The 22,344-nt window shown below is 43.8% G+C and overlaps 2 protein-coding genes across 7 annotated transcripts in view; both read left to right on the top strand.

Moving 5' to 3' along the window:
• The window catches only part of LOC110531006 (calmodulin-regulated spectrin-associated protein 2), a 92,589-nt gene extending 88,445 nt beyond the window's left edge, over positions 1 to 4,144 (top strand). For 3 of the 4 annotated variants that reach the window (XM_036986421.2, XM_036986419.2, XM_090182782.1), the window contains 3 exons: positions 1,129 to 1,298; positions 1,462 to 1,580; positions 1,679 to 4,144. In XM_036986421.2, the coding sequence (XP_036842316.2) occupies positions 1,129 to 1,298; positions 1,462 to 1,580; positions 1,679 to 1,981 (592 nt within the window). In that variant the 3' untranslated portion in view covers positions 1,982 to 4,144. The remainder of the gene's footprint in view (positions 1 to 1,128; positions 1,299 to 1,461; positions 1,581 to 1,678) is intronic. The other variant, XM_090182781.1, reaches the window with a different exon arrangement.
• Positions 4,145 to 4,634: 490 nt separating this feature from the next.
• Positions 4,635 to 22,344, top strand: part of LOC110530728 (WD repeat-containing protein 47) — a 35,253-nt gene continuing 17,543 nt past the window's right edge. The window contains exons 1-8 of one of the 3 annotated variants that reach the window (XM_036986413.2): positions 4,635 to 5,078; positions 6,620 to 6,789; positions 7,641 to 7,724; positions 7,945 to 8,029; positions 9,726 to 9,857; positions 11,824 to 12,000; positions 12,160 to 12,662; positions 13,062 to 13,170. In XM_036986413.2, the coding sequence (XP_036842308.2) occupies positions 6,632 to 6,789; positions 7,641 to 7,724; positions 7,945 to 8,029; positions 9,726 to 9,857; positions 11,824 to 12,000; positions 12,160 to 12,662; positions 13,062 to 13,170 (1,248 nt within the window). In that variant the 5' untranslated portion in view covers positions 4,635 to 5,078; positions 6,620 to 6,631. Of the gene's footprint in view, positions 5,079 to 6,619; positions 6,790 to 7,640; positions 7,725 to 7,944; positions 8,030 to 9,725; positions 9,900 to 11,823; positions 12,001 to 12,159; positions 12,663 to 13,061; positions 13,171 to 22,344 lie in introns of all 3 variants that reach the window. The other 2 variants (XR_016482664.1, XM_036986414.2) reach the window with 2 other exon arrangements.

Genomic DNA, 22,344 nt, shown 5'->3' with positions numbered 1-22,344 from the left:
TGAATCACAGCTGTCCCCCAGAATCACATCACAATGATCACAGTCCCTTTTGTTTTGTATGCAGAGACTTCAAGCTAGGTTACACACTAAAGGCGTCAGCATGCCTCAGTTCGGCTGGCGCCTAGCCTAACCGAACGAGTGTGTTCGCATACTCCCTTAAAAGACCTTCACTTGAAAAATGATATAAAAACGGCAATAGTACTGTTTGTCCATTTTGAGATGCCATAGCCATACATTTCCTCAAAATAGTCAGAATGAATCTAAGAACTCAATAAATCTGTCATTCATTTTGACGTTTTTTCCAAGGAGATCTTAGTCACGCAATTTTACATCTAACTAATGTTTGTTGCAATATTTTTCAATGAAAACGAGTCATCTCTTGTCGAATGACAACAAAAACGTTGTTGAAGAATCCCTACTGTTAACCAATCACCGACAAAGCGGCATAGACTTCGGCTCCGAACTTCGGCTTGCCTCCAGAAAATGTTTTGTTTGCCCAGACATCCCAAAAAAAACTCACCGAAATCCAAAAACGTCACAAAATGTCATCATAATATATACACAAACTCTACAGAACTGTTTCATCAGGAAAGCATGCGGAGTCCTTAACCCTAACCCCAACCAGGACATGACCAAGCCTGGGCCTGGGGCATGAGGCTGCCTGCTGCAGTGGGATACTGTGTGTCTTGTTACTGTACTGTTGCCTAAAGCTGCTGTAGCCTACTGCAGTCTCTCCTCAATATCCTAGCAGACAGAATGTAGGACTGAACTGTAGCTTTGCTTTGCTCCACTGCACATGCTTCTGATCTGATCCCAGCCACGGAGAGATCACTGTGCAGGATCTAATAGGAGGGAACAGGGAGGGCTGCCTGGGAGAACTGTGTCACAGTGTTTGACCCTGTTTCTCTTTGTCTGTCTGTGTTTGTCTTTGTATATGTCTGTGTTTTTGTCTCTGTGTCTCTCTATGTCTGTCTGTCTCTGTCGGTCTCTGTTTTTTGTGAACGTGTCTGCGTGTGTCTGTTATTCTGTGTGTTCTGGCATGTGTGTTTTCTTGTTCCTGTGTGTGTGTGTGTGTGTCTGCGTGTGTGTGTGTCAATGTACTGTTTATGTGTGTGTGTAAATCCCTAGGCCAGACTCTGCGAGGCCAGACTCTGCGAGACCAGACTCTGCGAGACCAGACTCTGCGAGACCAGACTCTGCAGAGGGCAATCTGTCATCCTGCCCGTCTCGTAACGGAGAGAAGGACTGGGAGAACGACTCCACAACCTCCTCCACTCCCTCCAACCAAGAGTACACAGGTACGGACAGCTCCACTACAATCACAGTATTCTGCTTTCAAAAGGAGACCAAACTACTGCAGTATACTGGAGCTCTCTGGTCCATGTGTAGAACAGGCTGTGTTCTGACTTTCTCTTAGTATGTCACTGCATACCTTATGCTGGTATCTGCTTTTTCCCTCAGGCCCAAAGCTGTACAAGGAGCCCAGTGCCAAGTCCAACAAGCATATCATCCAGAATGCACTGGCCCACTGCTGCCTGGCGGGCAAGGTCAACGAAGAGCAGAAGAACAAGATAATAGATGTAGGCCGTTTGATGTACACTCTGCTACTTTCTCTCATTTTACTTCACTCTTTCACTTCACGTTTTGTTCCTTTGTTTGCCTTCCCTGTCTCTTTCAGGAAATGGAGAGGTCGGGGGCCAACAACTTCCTGGTTCTATTCCGGGACACGGGTTGCCAGTTCCGCTCGGTGTACTCCTACTGTCCAGAGACGGAGGAGATCACCAAGCTGGCGGGCATCGGGCCAAAGAGCATCACGGCCAAGATGATCGAGGGACTGTACAAGTACAACTCGGACAGGAAGCAGTTCAGCCACATCCCAGCCAAGACCATGTCGGCTAGTGTAGACGCCATCACCATCGCCCCCCACCTGTGGCAGACCAAGAAACTGGGCACACCCAAGAAACTGGGTAGTCTCAAGTAGTCACAGCAACAAGCCGTTTTCATAACAAACCAAGGATATTGTTGTTCGGTGTCTTGGGTTATAGTTGAGGACTGAGGGGAGACTTTGTGGGTTATCTGACCCAGGAACGGACCCAGGTCTGTGTATGACCTGGGGTATTACAGGGTCTGGTTTGGTATGAACGGTGCTAAAGAGTCCAGCTTTCTAATGTTTTTTTCCCAGTAAGATATCCCCAGAACACTTCAACTCAGCATTCATCTGGGTCTGATATACAGTATAATTGGATGAATATGTAGAAGGGTTTTTCTTCTTAAGAAAATACTGCTGAAATTATTACTGGAATGTAGGAGAAAAAAAACAACACAAGCCTCAAGGGACATTGTTGTTGTTATGCAAGACTGTGTGTGTGGGAGGGGGGGGGGGGGGGGGGGCAGAGTCATTCTAATGGAGAACGCGTGTGTGTGTTCGTCAGCATGCGTGGGTGTCCAAAAAAGAGGGGGGCTGATGAAAGCCTTACTGAATCAGACCACTGAAGCACTGAATGTCATCTCTCTGAAATAGACCGAGTTTGAGTTCTCTCTGTTCATCATGTTTGGCCTTATGCTTGTTTTGTGTGTCATATGAAAGCACAGCGATTATGTTATATTTAAGCGCCAGTTGTGATGTTTGTGTGAGTGCAGGATGATTGGCTGTGTGTGAGGCTTGCTTTTCTCTCTGGCTGAAAGAGAAGACTGAGCAGTTGGGTTTGTGTAATGTGTAAACAAGTGCCAAGATTGAGTGAGGTGAATACCTCAGAAATAGGTTGATGTTACTTTCGATAAGAACTAGATTGTAAAATCATTGATTTAAGTATCATCTACAGAACCAGTCAAAAGTTTGGACACACCTACTACTTCAAGGGTTTTTCTTTATTTTTACTATTTTCTACATTGTACAATATTAGAGTGTGCAAAGCTGTCAAGGCAAAGGGTGGGTACTTTGAGGAATCTCAAATATAACATATTTTTGGATTTGTTTAACACTTTTTTGGTTACTACTTGATTCCATATGTGTTATTTCATAGTTCTGATGTCTTCACTATTATTCTACAATGTAGAAAATAGTCCAATTAAAAAAAAAAACTTGAATGAGGAGGTGTGTCCACTTTTGATTGAGACTGTAGTTCACGGGAATGTCAGCAACTGACTTAATATATTTTATGTTTTTGATAAGACTTTGGAAGTCTTAAAATTTCATTGACAGAAATATAAATATACTTTAAGACTATATACATTGTATAAATTAATTTAGTTTGTATATAAATACCTATTCCATTCAAAATGAATGAGTCAAACTAGCGTTTATCATTTAATATGGACGTACATAAACATAATATATGGGGCCTTTTGTTGTTTAAACATTTAAGTGTGTAATCGCTGTTCAATGTCACTCACACAACGATTTACAGTTGTAGAATAGCAGCAAGTTTCACAAGTTGTGTCATGCGCCAGTGCAACTCAGATAAAAGGTCTTATAAAGGACATTGTTGGGATACAGTATGTGTTTGGACCTCACAGATATTCAAAAGCATTTGACTTTATTGTGGATAGTATCTTAACTGTTGAATTCCCTTTACACTCAAAGTAGTCCACAATACATCTATGTGTACATATACAATTGAGAGTAATTAATCGATAGCAATTCATGATACTTTCCCACTGTAGATTGCAGTATTTGTTGTATAACTGCGTACTTACATAAAGTAGATCACAGAAAGATGAAACATTTATCCTGTTACATTTTGCTTTAACATTTTACATTCTTCTAACCGATGGAAGGAAACTGGCCTTTATTTTATTTTGGAGTAAAGCAGTGTTTACGCTGTACATTATATACAGTATTTTGTCAGGTGTTTTTTCGTAAACCATTTTCCATTTTGAGATTTCATGTGAGCAGCATTTCTGTCTCAAAAGGGAGTGTTTTGAAAGCATGAGAGGGTATGAGTGACGGGCAACACATAACAAGAGAAATGACTGCAGACTGTCCCACTGCATACTGTTGTCGGTAGTGGATAATCACATATGTATGTGATGCCATTCTGTGTTTTTCACAATCTAAATTCGTTTTATTTTAACCCTGTTCATGTATTTATGTTATTTTTAAATATTCATTGGAACTATATTAAAATGTTAATTTTCATTGAAACTGGTGATCAATGTTTTTGAAGCTTGGTTATCCACTTAGGCTAGCTCTGATGTTTATTCTTTGTTGTTACTGCATTACATAACAAGTGGGTCTTGAACCTGCAACCTGAGGCCACAGGGCAAACAAACGCACCTTCTGTATATAGGTTTACATACAGGGATTACATACCAGTGGTAAAAATATCAAGATGAACAGTTTGTCATTTTACTGTTATTTTACTGTTTTCTCATAGAAAACCTAATGATTGAGAAATAATACACTACTCGTCCTCTCTTGCACCCAAGAACAACCTTAGGCAATCAAATGAGAATAATACCAACCAGATTTACATCTGTCGTAATCCTCTTTAAACCTTTTCAGAGGGCCGTGTCCTTCAAGCATTTAATTGCATTTACCCGACTGTTGAATTTCCCACTGTGAATCTGCGATTACACGTACATGTACACGTACATGGAACATTTCCTAATCTGGGAGGTGAAGGCATGGGATTATCCATCCAACATCCTGTCCTGTCTGGGTTTGGAAGTGACACACACCTGACAAGTAATTATCTTATTGCAAGTGGCATAATTGGACGTTGATTACAGTTTATTTGATGATCATGTTCAATGGATGGTAGGGAATGTCGATCGTTATCGCAAGGGCTATGCGGGTTTTATGTTGCAAGAGAAGAGACGCTTGGGGCGCCTTTATGGAAATACCGGGGTTTGATTGGTAGACAGACGAAGCGTTGCGCTTGACAACCGAAGGGGCTGGGTAGCAGGCGACTACCAGTAGCAGAAATCGATCCGAGAAGACAACAGAAAGGGAGAGACAAACAACAAAAGAGACTGACGAACAAAACGAAGAAGAATCGCTCGGACAGCTACGATTTTCAACAACAGAAACAAATCTAAGGAGCGTGTCTTTTCAGCCCATGTATTTTTAGACCAAGGTGAGCTTTAAATCGCATTGAGGGCGTGTTTGTTAATGTGTGGGAAGCCTCGCCACCCATCCCGTCTGTGCTGCTAGCGGATGATGCATGTCTTTCGCTTGGCCTGGCTAGCAATTCTTCTGGTCATGGTCTGAATCTGTCATAGCGGATTTGCGTTCCTGACAACAGTACTTAACATATGCTCATGTTAGGTAGTTAGTATTTCGGAGAAATGTGTGCTTTTCGTGTCGTTTATTTCATAACATCAGACAAGAACAGGTTGGGGTGAAGCAGCTAGCTAACTAACGTTACTTAGCTAACGTTAGTAGCTAGCTAGCTAATTGTATGTGTTGAACCCCACCCATAGCTGCAGTGCCTAGCTACATTGTTAGCTAGTTCTAGATTGTAAATAGATGTTGATTTATTGGAACCCTATATAACGTTATAAGTTTTATAATTAACTAGTTAGCTAGTTCAACCTATTTTTAGGTGATGCGCTGCGCATTGTTTCCTTGCTGCTGCTGTAAGTGTCATCAGCAATGAATCTTTGCATGCAGTTTGGTTGTTCATTTTCTTATCTGAATGTTTTGTTGATTGCCAGATATCTAACCTTGCTTTTTGTTGATTGCACCTATTCTTATACTAAATGTAAAAGCAGAATGTTGTAACATGTATCAGTATGTTTTGAGCAACCACTAGCTTGGACATGTTTGTTAATAACAATGCAGATTGCAGTGCAACACCAAGATAGCAGGACTATTGACCTACTGTAACTATCTAAATCCTTACTCAGCATTCAGGCTGCGTTATCCCCTGTGCAACTGTAGCCTAAGCAGTAAATCAATTAAATCGGCAGCAAAATAACTTGTTTGCACTTGTAGGGTTGATGGCAATTGTCATAATTTGTGGCTCAAGTCCTAATTATCATGACAGTAACCTAAATCAATGGTATTTCTCCTATTTTTATCCCCTGGTGAACCCTTGAACAAAAGTGACATTAAATATGATAGGTTACAGTTCACGTCTGTTAGCCTTCCTGGCATGGGGTTTCCAAACTTGGTCAATTTTCCATTAATGCGATCCTAATCCATAATGTGTTACTGTTATTACTACATAATTAATAGCACAGCTGTGATTGGATTAACTCTCTGCTGCAGACTTTTTACTGACGCTGATTTGCTGTTAATCTGCTAATCACAGTGGTCAGATTTGGGGCTTGATTCCATTATGTTGAATTGAGGATTTCGTCATGTTGTTGACATTGAGCAGGCCTGGGTTTCCCTTAGCTTGTTTTCTGGGAGGAATGGAAATATATTAAGCTAGACTTCTTGAAAGTCTATTCAAAAGTAAACAAGGTCAGTTGTAACAGTTGTTGGCCAAGTGAAAATATCAGGAGCAACAAAGACTGTTGAACACAGTGTGGCAATAAAGAGACATTGCGTTACATTAAGAATTGATTGTTTAGCAGACAGATACTAGGCTGCATTTCTATAATCAACATGAGAGCCTCCATTTATGGTGTGTTTACTTACCCTGAGTTTTGTTGTTGGTGTGTGTGTCAGCCTGTCGTCACCATGACAGCGGAGGAGATCATCAATGTGAAGGAGGTGGAGATCATCAAGGTGATCCTAGACTTCCTCAACTCCAGGAAGCTCCACATTAGCATGCTGGCCCTGGAGAAGGAGAGTGGAGTCATCAACGGACTCTACTCTGACGACATGCTCTTCCTCAGGTACACAAAGGCCTAGGTCGTATTCATTAGGCAGCAAACAGCAAAAAAAAACTAAAACAGAGAGAGACTACTTGGGCTATCCAATAAGGAATGTCCATTTTCGTTTTCTGTTGCAAAATGTTTTGTTACGTGTGCCCTAATGAATATGTCCCTGACATTACTGTTTGGGTCTCACTATGTGGATAGTGTTAGAAATACAAATGCTATGGGAGAGCCCCAAACCCTATCAGGACACCTCCATAAGCGATTGCTGCAAAACAACAGTTGACAGATTAATTAGAGTTAATTATAATTATTTGGAAGTGCCATTTTTCAGGCTCATATTAATAGATCACTGGTTGCTGAACTAAGTGCTGAAACACAATGTTCAGAAAGTGTATTATAAATTCCTTTGTTCATGCAATAATGATCCAGACCACCTCTATGCTAGACTGGATTGGAGTGCCCCTTTTAAATGTCAGCCAACAGTGTACTGTTACACCACTTTGGTATTCCACTCAGCTGAGTTTGTGAAATGACTGGAGTTGGACTCCCTTTCACACAGAGGACCCCACTGTTACCGGGTGACCATTCACTGCCTGTCTTATCTGCCCCTGTATGACTCTGACCAATCAAGACAATCTGTTTCCGTAGGAGATGGCAAGCAGGGAAGTGAATTGGAGAATCCCTTGTTTACATGTTTGGTTGTTCTGTGTTTTTGTTTCTGTATTATGAAGTTTACTGAAATGATCTAGCTAGTGTGAATAGCCTCAGAGCACGTAACAGGGGCTGCATTAGCTGTCACTAACACAGAGTATTTTACACACGATTTATTGTCTCGCTTTTTTGTTGAATTGTTCATCTCTGTCCAGGCAACTGGTGCTAGATGGGCAGTGGGACGAGGTGCTTCAGTTTATTCAGCCGCTGGAGTGCATGGACAAGTTTGACAGGAAAAGGTGAGACTTCATTAATATGACTCTAATTCTGTGGTCAGAAATGAATGTATTTAGTCTGACTGTACCTGACTATTTCTACACTTAGCAATGCTACATTATTGCCTTTTCAAACAACTACACGTTAGCAACCTGACACCCAGGCTTGACTTTACAGGCAGATGCTGGGTTTGAATTACTTTTCTGAGACGTGTTCTTGGGCCATAATTTATTGTTGTCGTAGGTTCCGTTACATCGTCCTGAAGCAGAAGTTTCTAGAGGCCCTGTGTGTGAACAACGCCATGTCTGCTGAGGATGAGCCACAGCATGTGAGTCAACAGACAAAGAATAGCCCCTCTCTCTCAATTCATTTGAAAGGGGGCTTTATTGGCATGGAAAACGTGTTTACATTACGAGTGAAATAAACAAAAATGAGAAGACAAACCTATTCGAATTTAACAGTAAATATTGCACTCAAAAAGGTTTTTAAAAATATTGACATTTCAAGTGTCATGTCAGCTATGTACAGGGTTTTACATCAGCTATGTACAGGGTTTTACATCAGCTATGTACAGGGTTTTACATCAGCTATGTACAGGGTTTTACATCAGCTATGTACAGGGTTTTACATCAGCTATGTACAGGGTTTTACATCAGCTATGTACAGGGTTTTACATCAGCTATGTACAGGGTTTTACATCAGCTATGTACAGGGTTTTACATCAGCTATGTACAGGGTTTTACATCAGCTATGTACAGGGTTTTACATCAGCTATGTACAGGGTTTTACATCAGCTATGTACAGGGTTTTACATCAGCTATGTACAGGGTTTTACATCAGCTATGTACAGGGTTTTACATCAGCTATGTACATGGTTTTACATCAGCTATGTACAGGGTTTTACATCAGCTATGTACAGGGTTTTACATCAGCTATGTACAGGGTTTTACATCAGCTATGTACAGGGTTTTACATCAGCTATGTACAGGGTTTTACATCAGCTATGTACAGGGTTTTACATCAGCTATGTACAGGGTTTTACATCAGCTATGTACAGGGTTTTACATCAGCTATGTACAGGGTTTTACATCAGCTTTGTACAGGGTTTTACATCAGCTATGGACAGGGGTTTAGCAATGTGCTGATGGCTGTAGTAAGAATAGGGTCTCCGCCTCTCTCTCTCGCCCTCTTCCTTCCTTGCCGGACCTTGTTCTAGTTGTCTGTCTCTGGCATTACATATTCCATCTTCCTGTCTTTGTTTACCTGTCTCCTCTGTCTCCCTCTGAATGAGCAAACAAATTTGCCACAAATCACGAAACCGCCCTCCTTTCTTTCTCCATCTGTCACTGCCTCTTTTTTTGTTCCTAGTAAACACACAATCTCTGAGCTTTCTCTACTCATTGTTTTATATTAGCTTAGTCACAGAGAATGCAGATCTGAAACCAGCTTGTCTCCTGACTGGATTAATGTGGGCTCCTCCTGTGTTTGTGTACAAGGTTGCGTTCACACAGGCAGCCCCATTCTGATCTTTTGCCCAGCATGAGTTAGTGTGTGTGACACGTGTGTCTGATTTCAAAAGTCTCAATGTGTTTGTGTTCGGTCTAGATTTGTTTCTCCTGAAAATCTCTTTTACACGTTTATTCGAAGCAGTTCAAAGCAACGCTGGCATTTTTTTTCCTTGGACATGATAGCAATCTGGGCCCTTCTACCTTGGCAGTTATAATCTAGGCCTCCGAAACCGATAACAAGTAGCTACTCTTCTACAGGATCTACAGACATTCTGGGTTTGGATGTTCAAAACCCTTATGTTTCATCCCTCCCTTCTGTCTCGGAGGGAATGTTGAGTCTTGAGGGATGCCACATTGCCTCTAGAAATGAATAAATATGCATAAAAGGCCTTTTTTTGTGTGTGTGAACACTCTACACTGCTACATGTGAGGGAAACAGTAGCCAGCTGCTACATGTGAGGGAAACATGAGTCAATGTGAGGTGGCTCAAAATCTAAACTCTCTCTTCTCTCTCAGTTGGAGTTCACCATGCAGGAGTCGGTGAAGTGTCTTCATGCCCTGGAGGAGTTCTGTCCATCTAAAGATGACTACAGCAAGCTATGTCTGCTCCTCACTCTGCCTCGTCTCACCAACCACGCTGAGTTCAAGGCATGACACGTTTTAGAGTTATGGCATCTGATCTTATGAATGGTATCTGTTCATTTCAAATAATAATAATGCATATATATAATAATAATTTTATTCTAGCACTGTGATTGATGATAGTATTTACTTTGAAGAAATGTGGGTAATAGTTTACTTAAAGCAGGTATCAAAGGGCAGTATTACATTGTTATAAGTATGTGTGAGCGCTTATGATATAGCTATAGATTAATAATAAACATACAGTACCAGTCAATAGTTTGGATACACCTGCTCATTCAAGGGTTTTTCTTACATTTTTTACTATTTTCTACATTGTAGAATAATAGACATCAAAACTATGAAATATCACATTTGGAGTCTTGTAGTAACCCAAAAAGTGCTGAACAAATCAAAATATATTTTACATTCTTCAAAGTAGCCACCCTTTGACTTGATGACAGCTTTGCACACTCTTAGGATTCTCTCAACCAGCTTCATGAGGAATGCTTTTCCAACAGTCTTGAAGGAGTTTCCACATGCTGAGTTTAAAATTTTAGTCCGTCCCCTCGCCGGGCTCGAACCAGGGACCCTCTGCACACATCAACAACTGACATCCACGAAGCATCGCTCCACAAAAGCCGCGGCCCTTGCAGAGCAAGGGGAACCACTACTTCAAGGTCTCAAAGCGAGTGACGTCACCGATTGAAACGCTATTAGCACGCACCACCGCTTACATGACCACTTGTTGGCTGCTTTTCCTTCACTCTGTGATCCAACTCATCCCAAACCATCTCAATTGGGTTGAGGTCGGGTGATTGTGGAGGCTAGGTCATCTGATGCAGCACTCCATCACTCTCCTTCTTGGTCAAAATGCTCTTTACACAGCCTGAAGGTGTGTTAGGTCATTGTCCTGTTAATTAACAAATGATAGTTCCACTAAGCACAAACCAGATGGGATGGTGTATTGCTGCAGAATGCTGTGGTAGCCATGCTGGTTAAGTGTGCCTTGAATTCTAAATAAATCACAGACAGTGTCACCAGCAAAGCACCATCACACCACCTCCTCCATGCTTCATGATGTGAACCACACATGTGTAGATCATCTGTTCACTTACGGCGTCTCACAAAGACATGGAACCAAAAATCTCAAATTTGTACTCATCAGACCAAAATAAAGATTTCCACCGGTCTAATGTCCATAGCTCGTGTTTCTTGGCCCAAGTAAGTCTCTTCTTATTGGTGTCCTTTAGGAGTGGTTTCTTTGCAGCAATTCGACCATGAAGGCCTGATTCACTCAGTCTCCTCTGAACAGTTGATGTTGAGATGTGTCCGTTACTTGAACTCTGAAGCATTTATTTGCGCTGCAATCTGAGGTGCAGTTAACTCTAATGAACTTATCTTTAGAAGTGGTAACTCTGTGTCTTCCTTTCCTGTGGTGGTCCTCATGAGAGCCAGTTTCATCATAGCGCTTGATGGTTTTTGCAACTACACTTGGATGATTGACTGTCGTTTCTCTTTGCTTATTTTAGCTGTTCTTGCCATAATATGGACTTGGTCTTTTACCAAATAGAGCTGTCTTCTGTATACCCCCCACCTTGTCACAACACAACTGATTGGCTCAAATGCGTTAAGAAGGAAAGAAATTCCACAAATTAACTTTTAGCAATTAACACCTGTTAATTGAAATGCATTCCAGGTGACTACCTCATGATGGTTATTTCATAGTTTTGATGTCTTCACTATTATACAATGTAGAAAATAGTAAAAATAAAGAAACCCTTGTATGAGTAGGGGTATCCAATCTTTTGACTGGTACTGTATGTTTATATTATTTATCCATAACTCAATAGCATGTTTTATTATTCATCTATAGCTAGATCTTATTTTTTCAAATGTCTCCAAATATATTATTATGAGACAACCCTGGTGTCATGGGTGGGGTTTTATTTAAATGACTAAAGTATGAATTGTATAAATGTTTCACCTCCAGGACTGGAACCCCAGCACGGCACGGGTGCACTGTTTTGAGGAGGCGTGCACCATGGTGGCAGAGTTCATCCCTGCAGACAGGAAGCTGAGTGAGGCGGGGTTCACTGCCTCGGGGAACCGCCTCTTCCAGCTCCTCATTAAAGGAGTTCTGTATGAGTGCTGCGTAGAGTTCTGTCAGGTGGGGGGATCCAAGTGTTCTGTTACAAAGCATTGTACAAATGACATGCGTTTTAGATTATAATATCATATTCATGCTTGGTGAATAGGATGGATGGATGGATTGGTTGATTTAGTTAGTTTAATGATTGACTAATATATTGTGTGCCTCTGTCTCCAGAGCAAGGCGACAGGTGAGGAGATCACGGAGGGCGAGGTGCTCCTAGGGGTGGACATGCTGTGTGGGAATGGCTGTGACGACCTGGACCTGTCCTTACTGTCCTGGATGCAGAACCTGTCCCACAGTGTCTTTTCCTGTGCCTTCGAGCAGAAGTTGCTTCAGATCCATGTGGACCGCCTGGCCAAGCCTGCCAAGGCCAGCTACGCAGACCTCCTCACCCCTCTCATCAGCAAACTATCCCCCTACCCCTCCTCGCCCCTCCGCCGCCCCCAGTCCGCAGACACCTACATGTCCCGGTCTCTGAACCCGGCCCTGGATGGCCTGTCATATGGGCTGTCTGGCCAGGAGAAGAGGGGCCCAGGGGGGGACACGGCAGGGAGGAAGGGGATGTCCCCCATGTCTCATTCCTTCGCTAACTTCCACACGGGGGGTCAGAGTCTGAGCAGGAGTCTGATGCTGGACAGCTATGACTGCCACAGCATCTTTGAGGAGTCTCCTGAGAGGTGCGAGAGATGAGGATACTTTAGATTTATGTTGCACTTTTTTTAAAACATATTTTTCTTGTGTAGTACGGGCATGACAAGTCATTATAGTTTTCCTGTAGAAGAATGGCCGAGCATCGTCTAGGGTAGGCTAAGCATTGACAGGATTTCACCTGTTGGATTCAGCCTGGAGTAGACGGAGGACTAAGCTCTGTAGTAGGAAGCACTAGAGAGCCTCTACCTTCAACGACTGTCGAAGAAGACGCTCAGTGATGCTCAATCAACACCCACTTATTAGGGAGTAGCAGAGTGACCGTAGTGATTATCTGAGGAGTGTCTGGACATTACAGCAGTCGTTATTGCAGTAACATGCACATTACGTAGTCCATTAATGTGGTCTCTCTGGGTCTGTCTCTGTAGCTCCAGGACGGACACGCCCGTGGATAAGATGATGAGTTCAGGCACCCTGCGCCCTGACTCCGCCCCTGGAGAGGACGCCCCGTCACCTGGCTCTGCAGAGAGGAACGAGGTAAACACCTGATGAGGATTTACTATGTCTCTTTTGCTAAATATACACATTTTGGCCTTTTGAACCGGTTCAGACAAACCCTACAGAGTCATCTTCCCTACTGATGTGTGATGATTGGTGTTGTGGAGAGAGTTACTTTCAAAGATGGTGGCGTCCCTCACTCTAAATATAGGCCTGAGATGGATCTGTCTGAGAGACTCACTGAGTCATTGACCGTCTGTGGCTTACAGAGCCTGGGTTACACCCAAGACCTGCCGCCTGTCCTATTCTCTTTCCTCATCCCTCATCCCTCTCTCTCTTTCACTCTGTCTTACAGAACAGTACAGCCCAAAGGACACTAGTTGCCTGACTTCCCTCTAATTATGGCCTAGCCTTAGAGGAGAGCAGACTGTTCTCTGCTCTACCCTGCCACAGCTGTCCTGTCTAGCCTATAGCCAGACTGTGAATGTAAAGCCCTGCTCTGCCCTGCCACAGCTGTCCAGTCTAGCCTATAGCCAGACTGTGAATGTAAAGCCCTGCTTAGACTGATAAACAGACCAGTAGCAGAGTGGGAATATAGACTGATAAACAGACCAGTAGCAGAGTGGGAATATAGACTGATAAACAGACCAGTAACATTAGACTGATAAACAGACCAGTAGCAGAGTGAGACATTAGACTGATTAACAGACCAGTAGCAGAGTGGGACATTAGACTGATTAACAGACCAGTAGCAGAGTGGGACATTAGACTGATTAACAGACCAGTAGCAGAGTGGGACATTAGACTGATTAACAGACCAGTAGCAGAGTGGGACATTAGACTGATTAACAGACCAGTAGCAGAGTGGGACATTAGACTGATTAACAGACCAGTAGCAGAGTGGGACATTAGACTGATAAACAGACCAGTAGCAGGGTGGGACATTAGACTGATTAACAGACCAGTAGCAGAGTGGGACATTAGACTGATAAACAGACCAGTAGCAGAGTGGGACATTAGACTGATAAACAGACCAGTAACATTAGACTGATAAACAGACCAGTAGCAGAGTGGGACATTAGACTGATTAACAAACCAGTAGCAGAGTGGGACATTAGACTGATAAACAGACCAGTAGCAGAGTGGGACATTAGACTGATAAACAGACCAGTAGCAGTGGGACATTAGACTGATAAACAGACCAGTAACATTAGACTGATAAACAGACCAGTAGCAGAGTGGGACATTAGACTGATTAACAGACCAGTAGCAGAGTGGGACATTAGACTGATAAACAGACCAGTAGCAGAGTGGGACATTAGACTGATTAACAGACCAGTAGCAGAGTGGGACATTAGACTGATAAACAGACCAGTAGCAGAGTGGGACATTAGACTGATTAACAGACCAGTAGCAGAGTGGGACATTAGACTGATTAACAGACCAGTAGCAGAGTGGGACATTAGACTGATTAACAGACCAGTAGCAGAGTGGGACATTAGACTGATTAACAGACCAGTAGCAGAGTGGGACATTAGACTGATTAACAGACCAGTAGCAGAGTGGGACATTAGACTGATTAACAGACCAGTAGCAGAGTGGGACATTAGACTGATTAACAGACCAGTAGCAGAGTGGGACATTAGACTGATTAACAGACCAGTAGCAGAGTGGGACATTAGACTGATTAACAGACCAGTAGCAGAGTGGGACATTAGACTGATAAACAGACCAGTAGCAGAGTGGGACATTAGACTGATTAACATACCAGTAGCAGAGTGGGACATTAGACTGATTAACAGACCAGTAGCAGAGTGGGACATTAGACTGATAAACAGACCAGTAGCAGAGTGGGACATTAGACTGATAAACAGACCAGTAACATTAGACTGATAAACAGACCAGTAGCAGAGTGGGACATTAGACTGATAAACAGACCAGTAACATTAGACTGATAAACAGACCAGTAGCAGAGTGGGACATTAGACTGATAAACAGACCAGTAACATTAGACTGATAAACAGACCAGTAGCAGAGTGGGACATTAGACTGATAAGCAGACCAGTAGCAGAGTGGGACATTAGACTGATAAACAGACCAGTAGCAGAGTGGGACATTAGACTGATAAACAGACCAGTAGCAGAGTGGGACATTAGACTGATAAACAGACCAGTAGCAGAGTGGGACATTAGACTGATAAACAGACCAGTAGCAGAGTGGGACATTAGACTGATTAACATACCAGTAGCAGAGTGGGACATTAGACTGATTAACAGACCAGTAGCAGAGTGGGACATTAGACTGATAAACAGACCAGTAGCAGAGTGGGACATTAGACTGATAAACAGACCAGTAACATTAGACTGATAAACAGACCAGTAGCAGAGTGGGACATTAGACTGATAAACAGACCAGTAGCAGAGTGGGACATTAGACTGATAAACAGACCAGTAGCAGAGTGGGACATTAGACTGATTAACAGACCAGTAGCAGAGTGGGACATTAGACTGATAAACAGACCAGTAGCAGAGTGGGACATTAGACTGATTAACAGACCAGTAACATTAGACTGATAAACAGACCAGTAGCAGAGTGGGACATTAGACTGATAAAGAGACCAGTTGCAGAGTGGGACATTAGACTGATAAACAGACCAGTAGCAGAGTGGGACATTAGACTGATAAACAGACCAGTAGCAGAGTGGGACATTAGACTGATTAACAGACCAGTAACATTAGACTGATAAACAGACCAGTAGCAGAGTGGGACAGTAGACTGATAAACAGACCAGTAGCAGAGTGGGACATTAGACTGATTAACAGACCAGTAACATTAGACTGATAAACAGACCAGTAGCAGAGTGGGACATTAGACTGATAAACAGACCAGTAGCAGAGTGGGACATTAGACTGATTAACAGACCAGTAGCAGAGTGGGACATTAGACTGATTAACAGACCAGTAGCAGAGTGGGACATTAGACTGATAAACAGACCAGTAACATTAGACTGATAAACAGACCAGTAGCAGAGTGGGACATTAGACTGATAAACAGACCAGTAGCAGAGTGGGACATTAGACTGATAAACAGACCAGTAGCAGAGTGGGACATTAGACTGATTAACATACCAGTAGCAGAGTGGGACATTAGACTGATTAACAGACCAGTAGCAGAGTGGGACATTAGACTGATAAACAGACCAGTAGCAGAGTGGGACATTAGACTGATAAACAGACCAGTAACATTAGACTGATAAACAGACCAGTAGCAGAGTGGGACATTAGACTGATAAACAGACCAGTAACATTAGACTGATAAACAGACCAGTAGCAGAGTGGGACATTAGACTGATAAACAGACCAGTAGCAGAGTGGGACATTAGACTGATAAACAGACCAGTAGCAGAGTGGGACATTAGACTGATTAACAGACCAGTAACATTAGACTGATAAACAGACCAGTAGCAGAGTGGGACAGTAGACTGATTAACAGACCAGTAACATTAGACTGATAAACAGACCAGTAGCAGAGTGGGACATTAGACTGATAAACAGACCAGTAGCAGAGTGGGACATTAGACTGATTAACAGACCAGTAGCAGAGTGGGACATTAGACTGATTAACAGACCAGTAGCAGAGTGGGACATTAGACTGATAAACAGACCAGTAACATTAGACTGATAAACAGACCAGTAGCAGAGTGGGACATTAGACTGATAAACAGACCAGTAGCAGAGTGGGACATTAGACTGATAAACAGACCAGTAGCAGAGTGGGACATTAGACTGATTAACATACCAGTAGCAGAGTGGGACATTAGACTGATTAACAGACCAGTAGCAGAGTGGGACATTAGACTGATAAACAGACCAGTAGCAGAGTGGGACATTAGACTGATAAACAGACCAGTAACATTAGACTGATAAACAGACCAGTAGCAGAGTGGGACATTAGACTGATAAACAGACCAGTAACATTAGACTGATAAACAGACCAGTAGCAGAGTGGGACATTAGACTGATAAACAGACCAGTAGCAGAGTGGGACATTAGACTGATAAACAGACCAGTAGCAGAGTGGGACATTAGACTGATAAACAGACCAGTAGCAGAGTGGGACATTAGACTGATTAACAGACCAGTAGCAGAGTGGGACATTAGACTGATAAACAGACCAGTAGCAGAGTGGGACATTAGACTGATAAACAGACCAGTAACATTAGACTGATAAACAGACCAGTAGCAGAGTGGGACATTAGACTGATAAACAGACCAGTAGCAGAGTGGGACATTAGACTGATAAACAGACCAGTAGCAGAGTGGGACATTAGACTGATTAACAGACCAGTAGCAGAGTGGGACATTAGACTGATAAACAGACCAGTAGCAGAGTGGGACATTAGACTGATTAACAGACCAGTAACATTAGACTGATAAACAGACCAGTAGCAGAGTGGGACATTAGACTGATAAAGAGACCAGTTGCAGAGTGGGACATTAGACTGATAAACAGACCAGTAGCAGAGTGGGACATTAGACTGATAAACAGACCAGTAGCAGAGTGGGACATTAGACTGATTAACAGACCAGTAACATTAGACTGATAAACAGACCAGTAGCAGAGTGGGACAGTAGACTGATAAACAGACCAGTAGCAGAGTGGGACATTAGACTGATTAACAGACCAGTAACATTAGACTGATAAACAGACCAGTAGCAGAGTGGGACATTAGACTGATAAACAGACCAGTAGCAGAGTGGGACATTAGACTGATTAACAGACCAGTAGCAGAGTGGGACATTAGACTGATTAACAGACCAGTAGCAGAGTGGGACATTAGACTGATAAACAGACCAGTAGCAGAGTGGGACATTAGACTGATAAACAGACCAGTAACATTAGACTGATAAACAGACCAGTAGCAGAGTGGGACATTAGACTGATAAACAGACCAGTAGCAGAGTGGGACATTAGACTGATAAACAGACCAGTAGCAGAGTGGGACATTAGACTGATTAACAGACCAGTAGCAGAGTGGGACATTAGACTGATAAACAGACCAGTAGCAGAGTGGGACATTAGACTGATTAACAGACCAGTAACATTAGACTGATAAAGAGACCAGTTGCAGAGTGGGACATTAGACTGATAAACAGACCAGTAGCAGAGTGGGACAGTAGACTGATAAACAGACCAGTAGCAGAGTGGGACATTAGACTGATTAACAGACCAGTAACATTAGACTGATAAACAGACCAGTAGCAGAGTGGGACAGTAGACTGATTAACAGACCAGTAACATTAGACTGATAAACAGACCAGTAGCAGAGTGGGACATTAGACTGATAAACAGACCAGTAGCAGAGTGGGACATTAGACTGATAAACAGACCAGTAACATTAGACTGATAAACAGACCAGTAGCAGAGTGGGACATTAGACTGATAAACAGACCAGTAACATTAGACTGATAAACAGACCAGTAGCAGAGTGGGACATTAGACTGATAAACAGACCAGTAGCAGAGTGGGACATTAGACTGATAAACAGACCAGTAGCAGAGTGGGACATTAGACTGATTAACAGACCAGTAACATTAGACTGATAAACAGACCAGTAGCAGAGTGGGACAGTAGACTGATTAACAGACCAGTAACATTAGACTGATAAACAGACCAGTAGCAGAGTGGGACATTAGACTGATAAACAGACCAGTAGCAGAGTGGGACATTAGACTGATTAACAGACCAGTAGCAGAGTGGGACATTAGACTGATTAACAGACCAGTAGCAGAGTGGGACATTAGACTGATAAACAGACCAGTAACATTAGACTGATAAACAGACCAGTAGCAGAGTGGGACATTAGACTGATAAACAGACCAGTAGCAGAGTGGGACATTAGACTGATAAACAGACCAGTAGCAGAGTGGGACATTAGACTGATTAACATACCAGTAGCAGAGTGGGACATTAGACTGATTAACAGACCAGTAGCAGAGTGGGACATTAGACTGATAAACAGACCAGTAGCAGAGTGGGACATTAGACTGATAAACAGACCAGTAACATTAGACTGATAAACAGACCAGTAGCAGAGTGGGACATTAGACTGATAAACAGACCAGTAACATTAGACTGATAAACAGACCAGTAGCAGAGTGGGACATTAGACTGATAAACAGACCAGTAGCAGAGTGGGACATTAGACTGATAAACAGACCAGTAGCAGAGTGGGACATTAGACTGATAAACAGACCAGTAGCAGAGTGGGACATTAGACTGATTAACAGACCAGTAGCAGAGTGGGACATTAGACTGATAAACAGACCAGTAGCAGAGTGGGACATTAGACTGATAAACAGACCAGTAACATTAGACTGATAAACAGACCAGTAGCAGAGTGGGACATTAGACTGATAAACAGACCAGTAGCAGAGTGGGACATTAGACTGATAAACAGACCAGTAGCAGAGTGGGACATTAGACTGATTAACAGACCAGTAGCAGAGTGGGACATTAGACTGATAAACAGACCAGTAGCAGAGTGGGACATTAGACTGATTAACAGACCAGTAACATTAGACTGATAAACAGACCAGTAGCAGAGTGGGACATTAGACTGATAAAGAGACCAGTTGCAGAGTGGGACATTAGACTGATAAACAGACCAGTAGCAGAGTGGGACATTAGACTGATAAACAGACCAGTAGCAGAGTGGGACATTAGACTGATTAACAGACCAGTAACATTAGACTGATAAACAGACCAGTAGCAGAGTGGGACAGTAGACTGATAAACAGACCAGTAGCAGAGTGGGACATTAGACTGATTAACAGACCAGTAACATTAGACTGATAAACAGACCAGTAGCAGAGTGGGACATTAGACTGATAAACAGACCAGTAGCAGAGTGGGACATTAGACTGATTAACAGACCAGTAGCAGAGTGGGACATTAGACTGATTAACAGACCAGTAGCAGAGTGGGACATTAGACTGATAAACAGACCAGTAGCAGAGTGGGACATTAGACTGATAAACAGACCAGTAACATTAGACTGATAAACAGACCAGTAGCAGAGTGGGACATTAGACTGATAAACAGACCAGTAGCAGAGTGGGACATTAGACTGATAAACAGACCAGTAGCAGAGTGGGACATTAGACTGATTAACAGACCAGTAGCAGAGTGGGACATTAGACTGATAAACAGACCAGTAGCAGAGTGGGACATTAGACTGATTAACAGACCAGTAACATTAGACTGATAAAGAGACCAGTTGCAGAGTGGGACATTAGACTGATAAACAGACCAGTAGCAGAGTGGGACAGTAGACTGATAAACAGACCAGTAGCAGAGTGGGACATTAGACTGATTAACAGACCAGTAACATTAGACTGATAAACAGACCAGTAGCAGAGTGGGACATTAGACTGATAAACAGACCAGTAGCAGAGTGGGACATTAGACTGATTAACAGACCAGTAGCAGAGTGGGACATTAGACTGATTAACAGACCAGTAGCAGAGTGGGACATTAGACTGATAAACAGACCAGTAGCAAAGTGGGACATTAGACTGATAAACAGACCAGTAGCAGAGTGGGACATTAGACTGATTAACAGACCAGTAGCAGAGTGGGACATTAGACTGATTAACAGACCAGTAGCAGAGTGGGACATTAGACTGAGATTTCATCTTCAGATGAGACCCAGCTTCATGGCTCCCTCTGCCACAGTTCGGTGTGTGTTTGTGTAATATATATATGAGATAGCCAGTGTGAAATCCAAAAGGGTGAGTGATGGCAGTGCACATGAATTACTTATTTATTCCAAATTGCTCTCTGTCTGTACCCCCCCACCTCTCTCTGTCTATTACCCCCCGCCTCTCTGTCTATTACCCCCGCCTCTCTCTGTCTATTACCCCCCGCCTCTCTCTGTCTATTACCCCCCGCCTCTCTCTGTCTATTACCCCCCGCCTCTCTCTGTCTATTACCCCCCGCCTCTCTCTGTCTATTACCCCCCGCCTCTCTCTGTCTATTACCCCCCGCCTCTCTCTGTCTATTACCCCCCGCCTCTCTCTGTCTATTACCCCCCGCCTCTCTCTGTCTATTACCCCCCGCCTCTCTCTGTCTATTACCCCCCGCCTCTCTCTGTCTATTACCCCCCGCCTCTCTCTGTCTATTACCCCCCGCCTCTCTCTGTCTATACCCCCAGCTTCTCTCTGTCTATACCCCCAGCTTCTCTCTGTCTATACCCCCCGCCTCTCTCTGTCTATTACCCCCAGCTTCTCTCTGTCTATTACCCCCCGCCTCTGTCTATTACCCCCAGCTTCTCTCTGTCTATACCCCCCGCCTCTCTCTGTCTATACCCCCGCCTCTCTCTGTCTATACCCCCCGCCTCTCTGTCTATTACCCCCCGCCTCTCTGTCTATTACCCCCCGCCTCTCTGTCTATTACCCCCCGCCTCTCTCTGTCTATTACCCCCCGCCTCTCTCTGTCTGTACCCCCCCTCTGTCTATTACCCCCCCGCCTCTCTCTGTCTATTACCCCCCGCCTCTCTGTCTATTACCCCCCTGCCTCTGTCTATACCCCCCGCCTCTCTCTGTCTATACCCCCCGCCTCTCTCTGTCTATACCCCCCGCCTCTCTCTGTCTATTACCCCCCGCCTCTCTCTGTCTATACCCCCCCGCCTCTCTGTCTATACCCCCCCGCCTCTCTCTGTCTATTACTACCCCCCGCCTCTCTCTGTCTATTACTACCCCCCGCCTCTCTCTGTCTATTACTACCCCCCGCCTCTCTCTGTCTATTACTACCCCCCGCCTCTCTCTGTCTATTACTACCCCCCGCCTCTCTCTGTCTATTACCCCCCCCTCGCCTCTCTCTGTCTATCCCCCCTCGCCTCTCTCTGTCTATTACCCCCCGCCTCTCTTCCTCCTCTTGGTTGTGCTGCTAGCCTGGCCCCCGCCTCTCTCCCTCCTCTCGGTTGTGCTGCTAGCCTGGCCCCCGCCTCTCTCCCTCCTCTCGGTTGTGCTGCTAGCCTGGCCCCCGCCTCTCTCCCTCCTCTTGGTTGTGCTGCTAGCCTGGCCCCCGCCTCTCTCCCTCCTCTTGGTTGTGCTGCTAGCCTGGCCCCCGCCTCTCTCCCTCCTCTTGGTTGTGCTGCTAGCCTGGCCCCCGCCTCTCTCCCTCCTCTTGGTTGTGCTGCTAGCCTGGCCC

This window comes from Oncorhynchus mykiss, chromosome 8 (genome assembly GCF_057628025.1).
Source record: "Oncorhynchus mykiss isolate SJ-2025 chromosome 8, ASM5762802v1, whole genome shotgun sequence".
In the NCBI taxonomy this organism is placed as follows: Eukaryota; Metazoa; Chordata; class Actinopteri; order Salmoniformes; family Salmonidae; genus Oncorhynchus; species Oncorhynchus mykiss.
The sequence above is the reverse complement of the archived record's forward strand: the minus strand, read 5'-3'. Positions and strand labels throughout refer to the sequence as shown.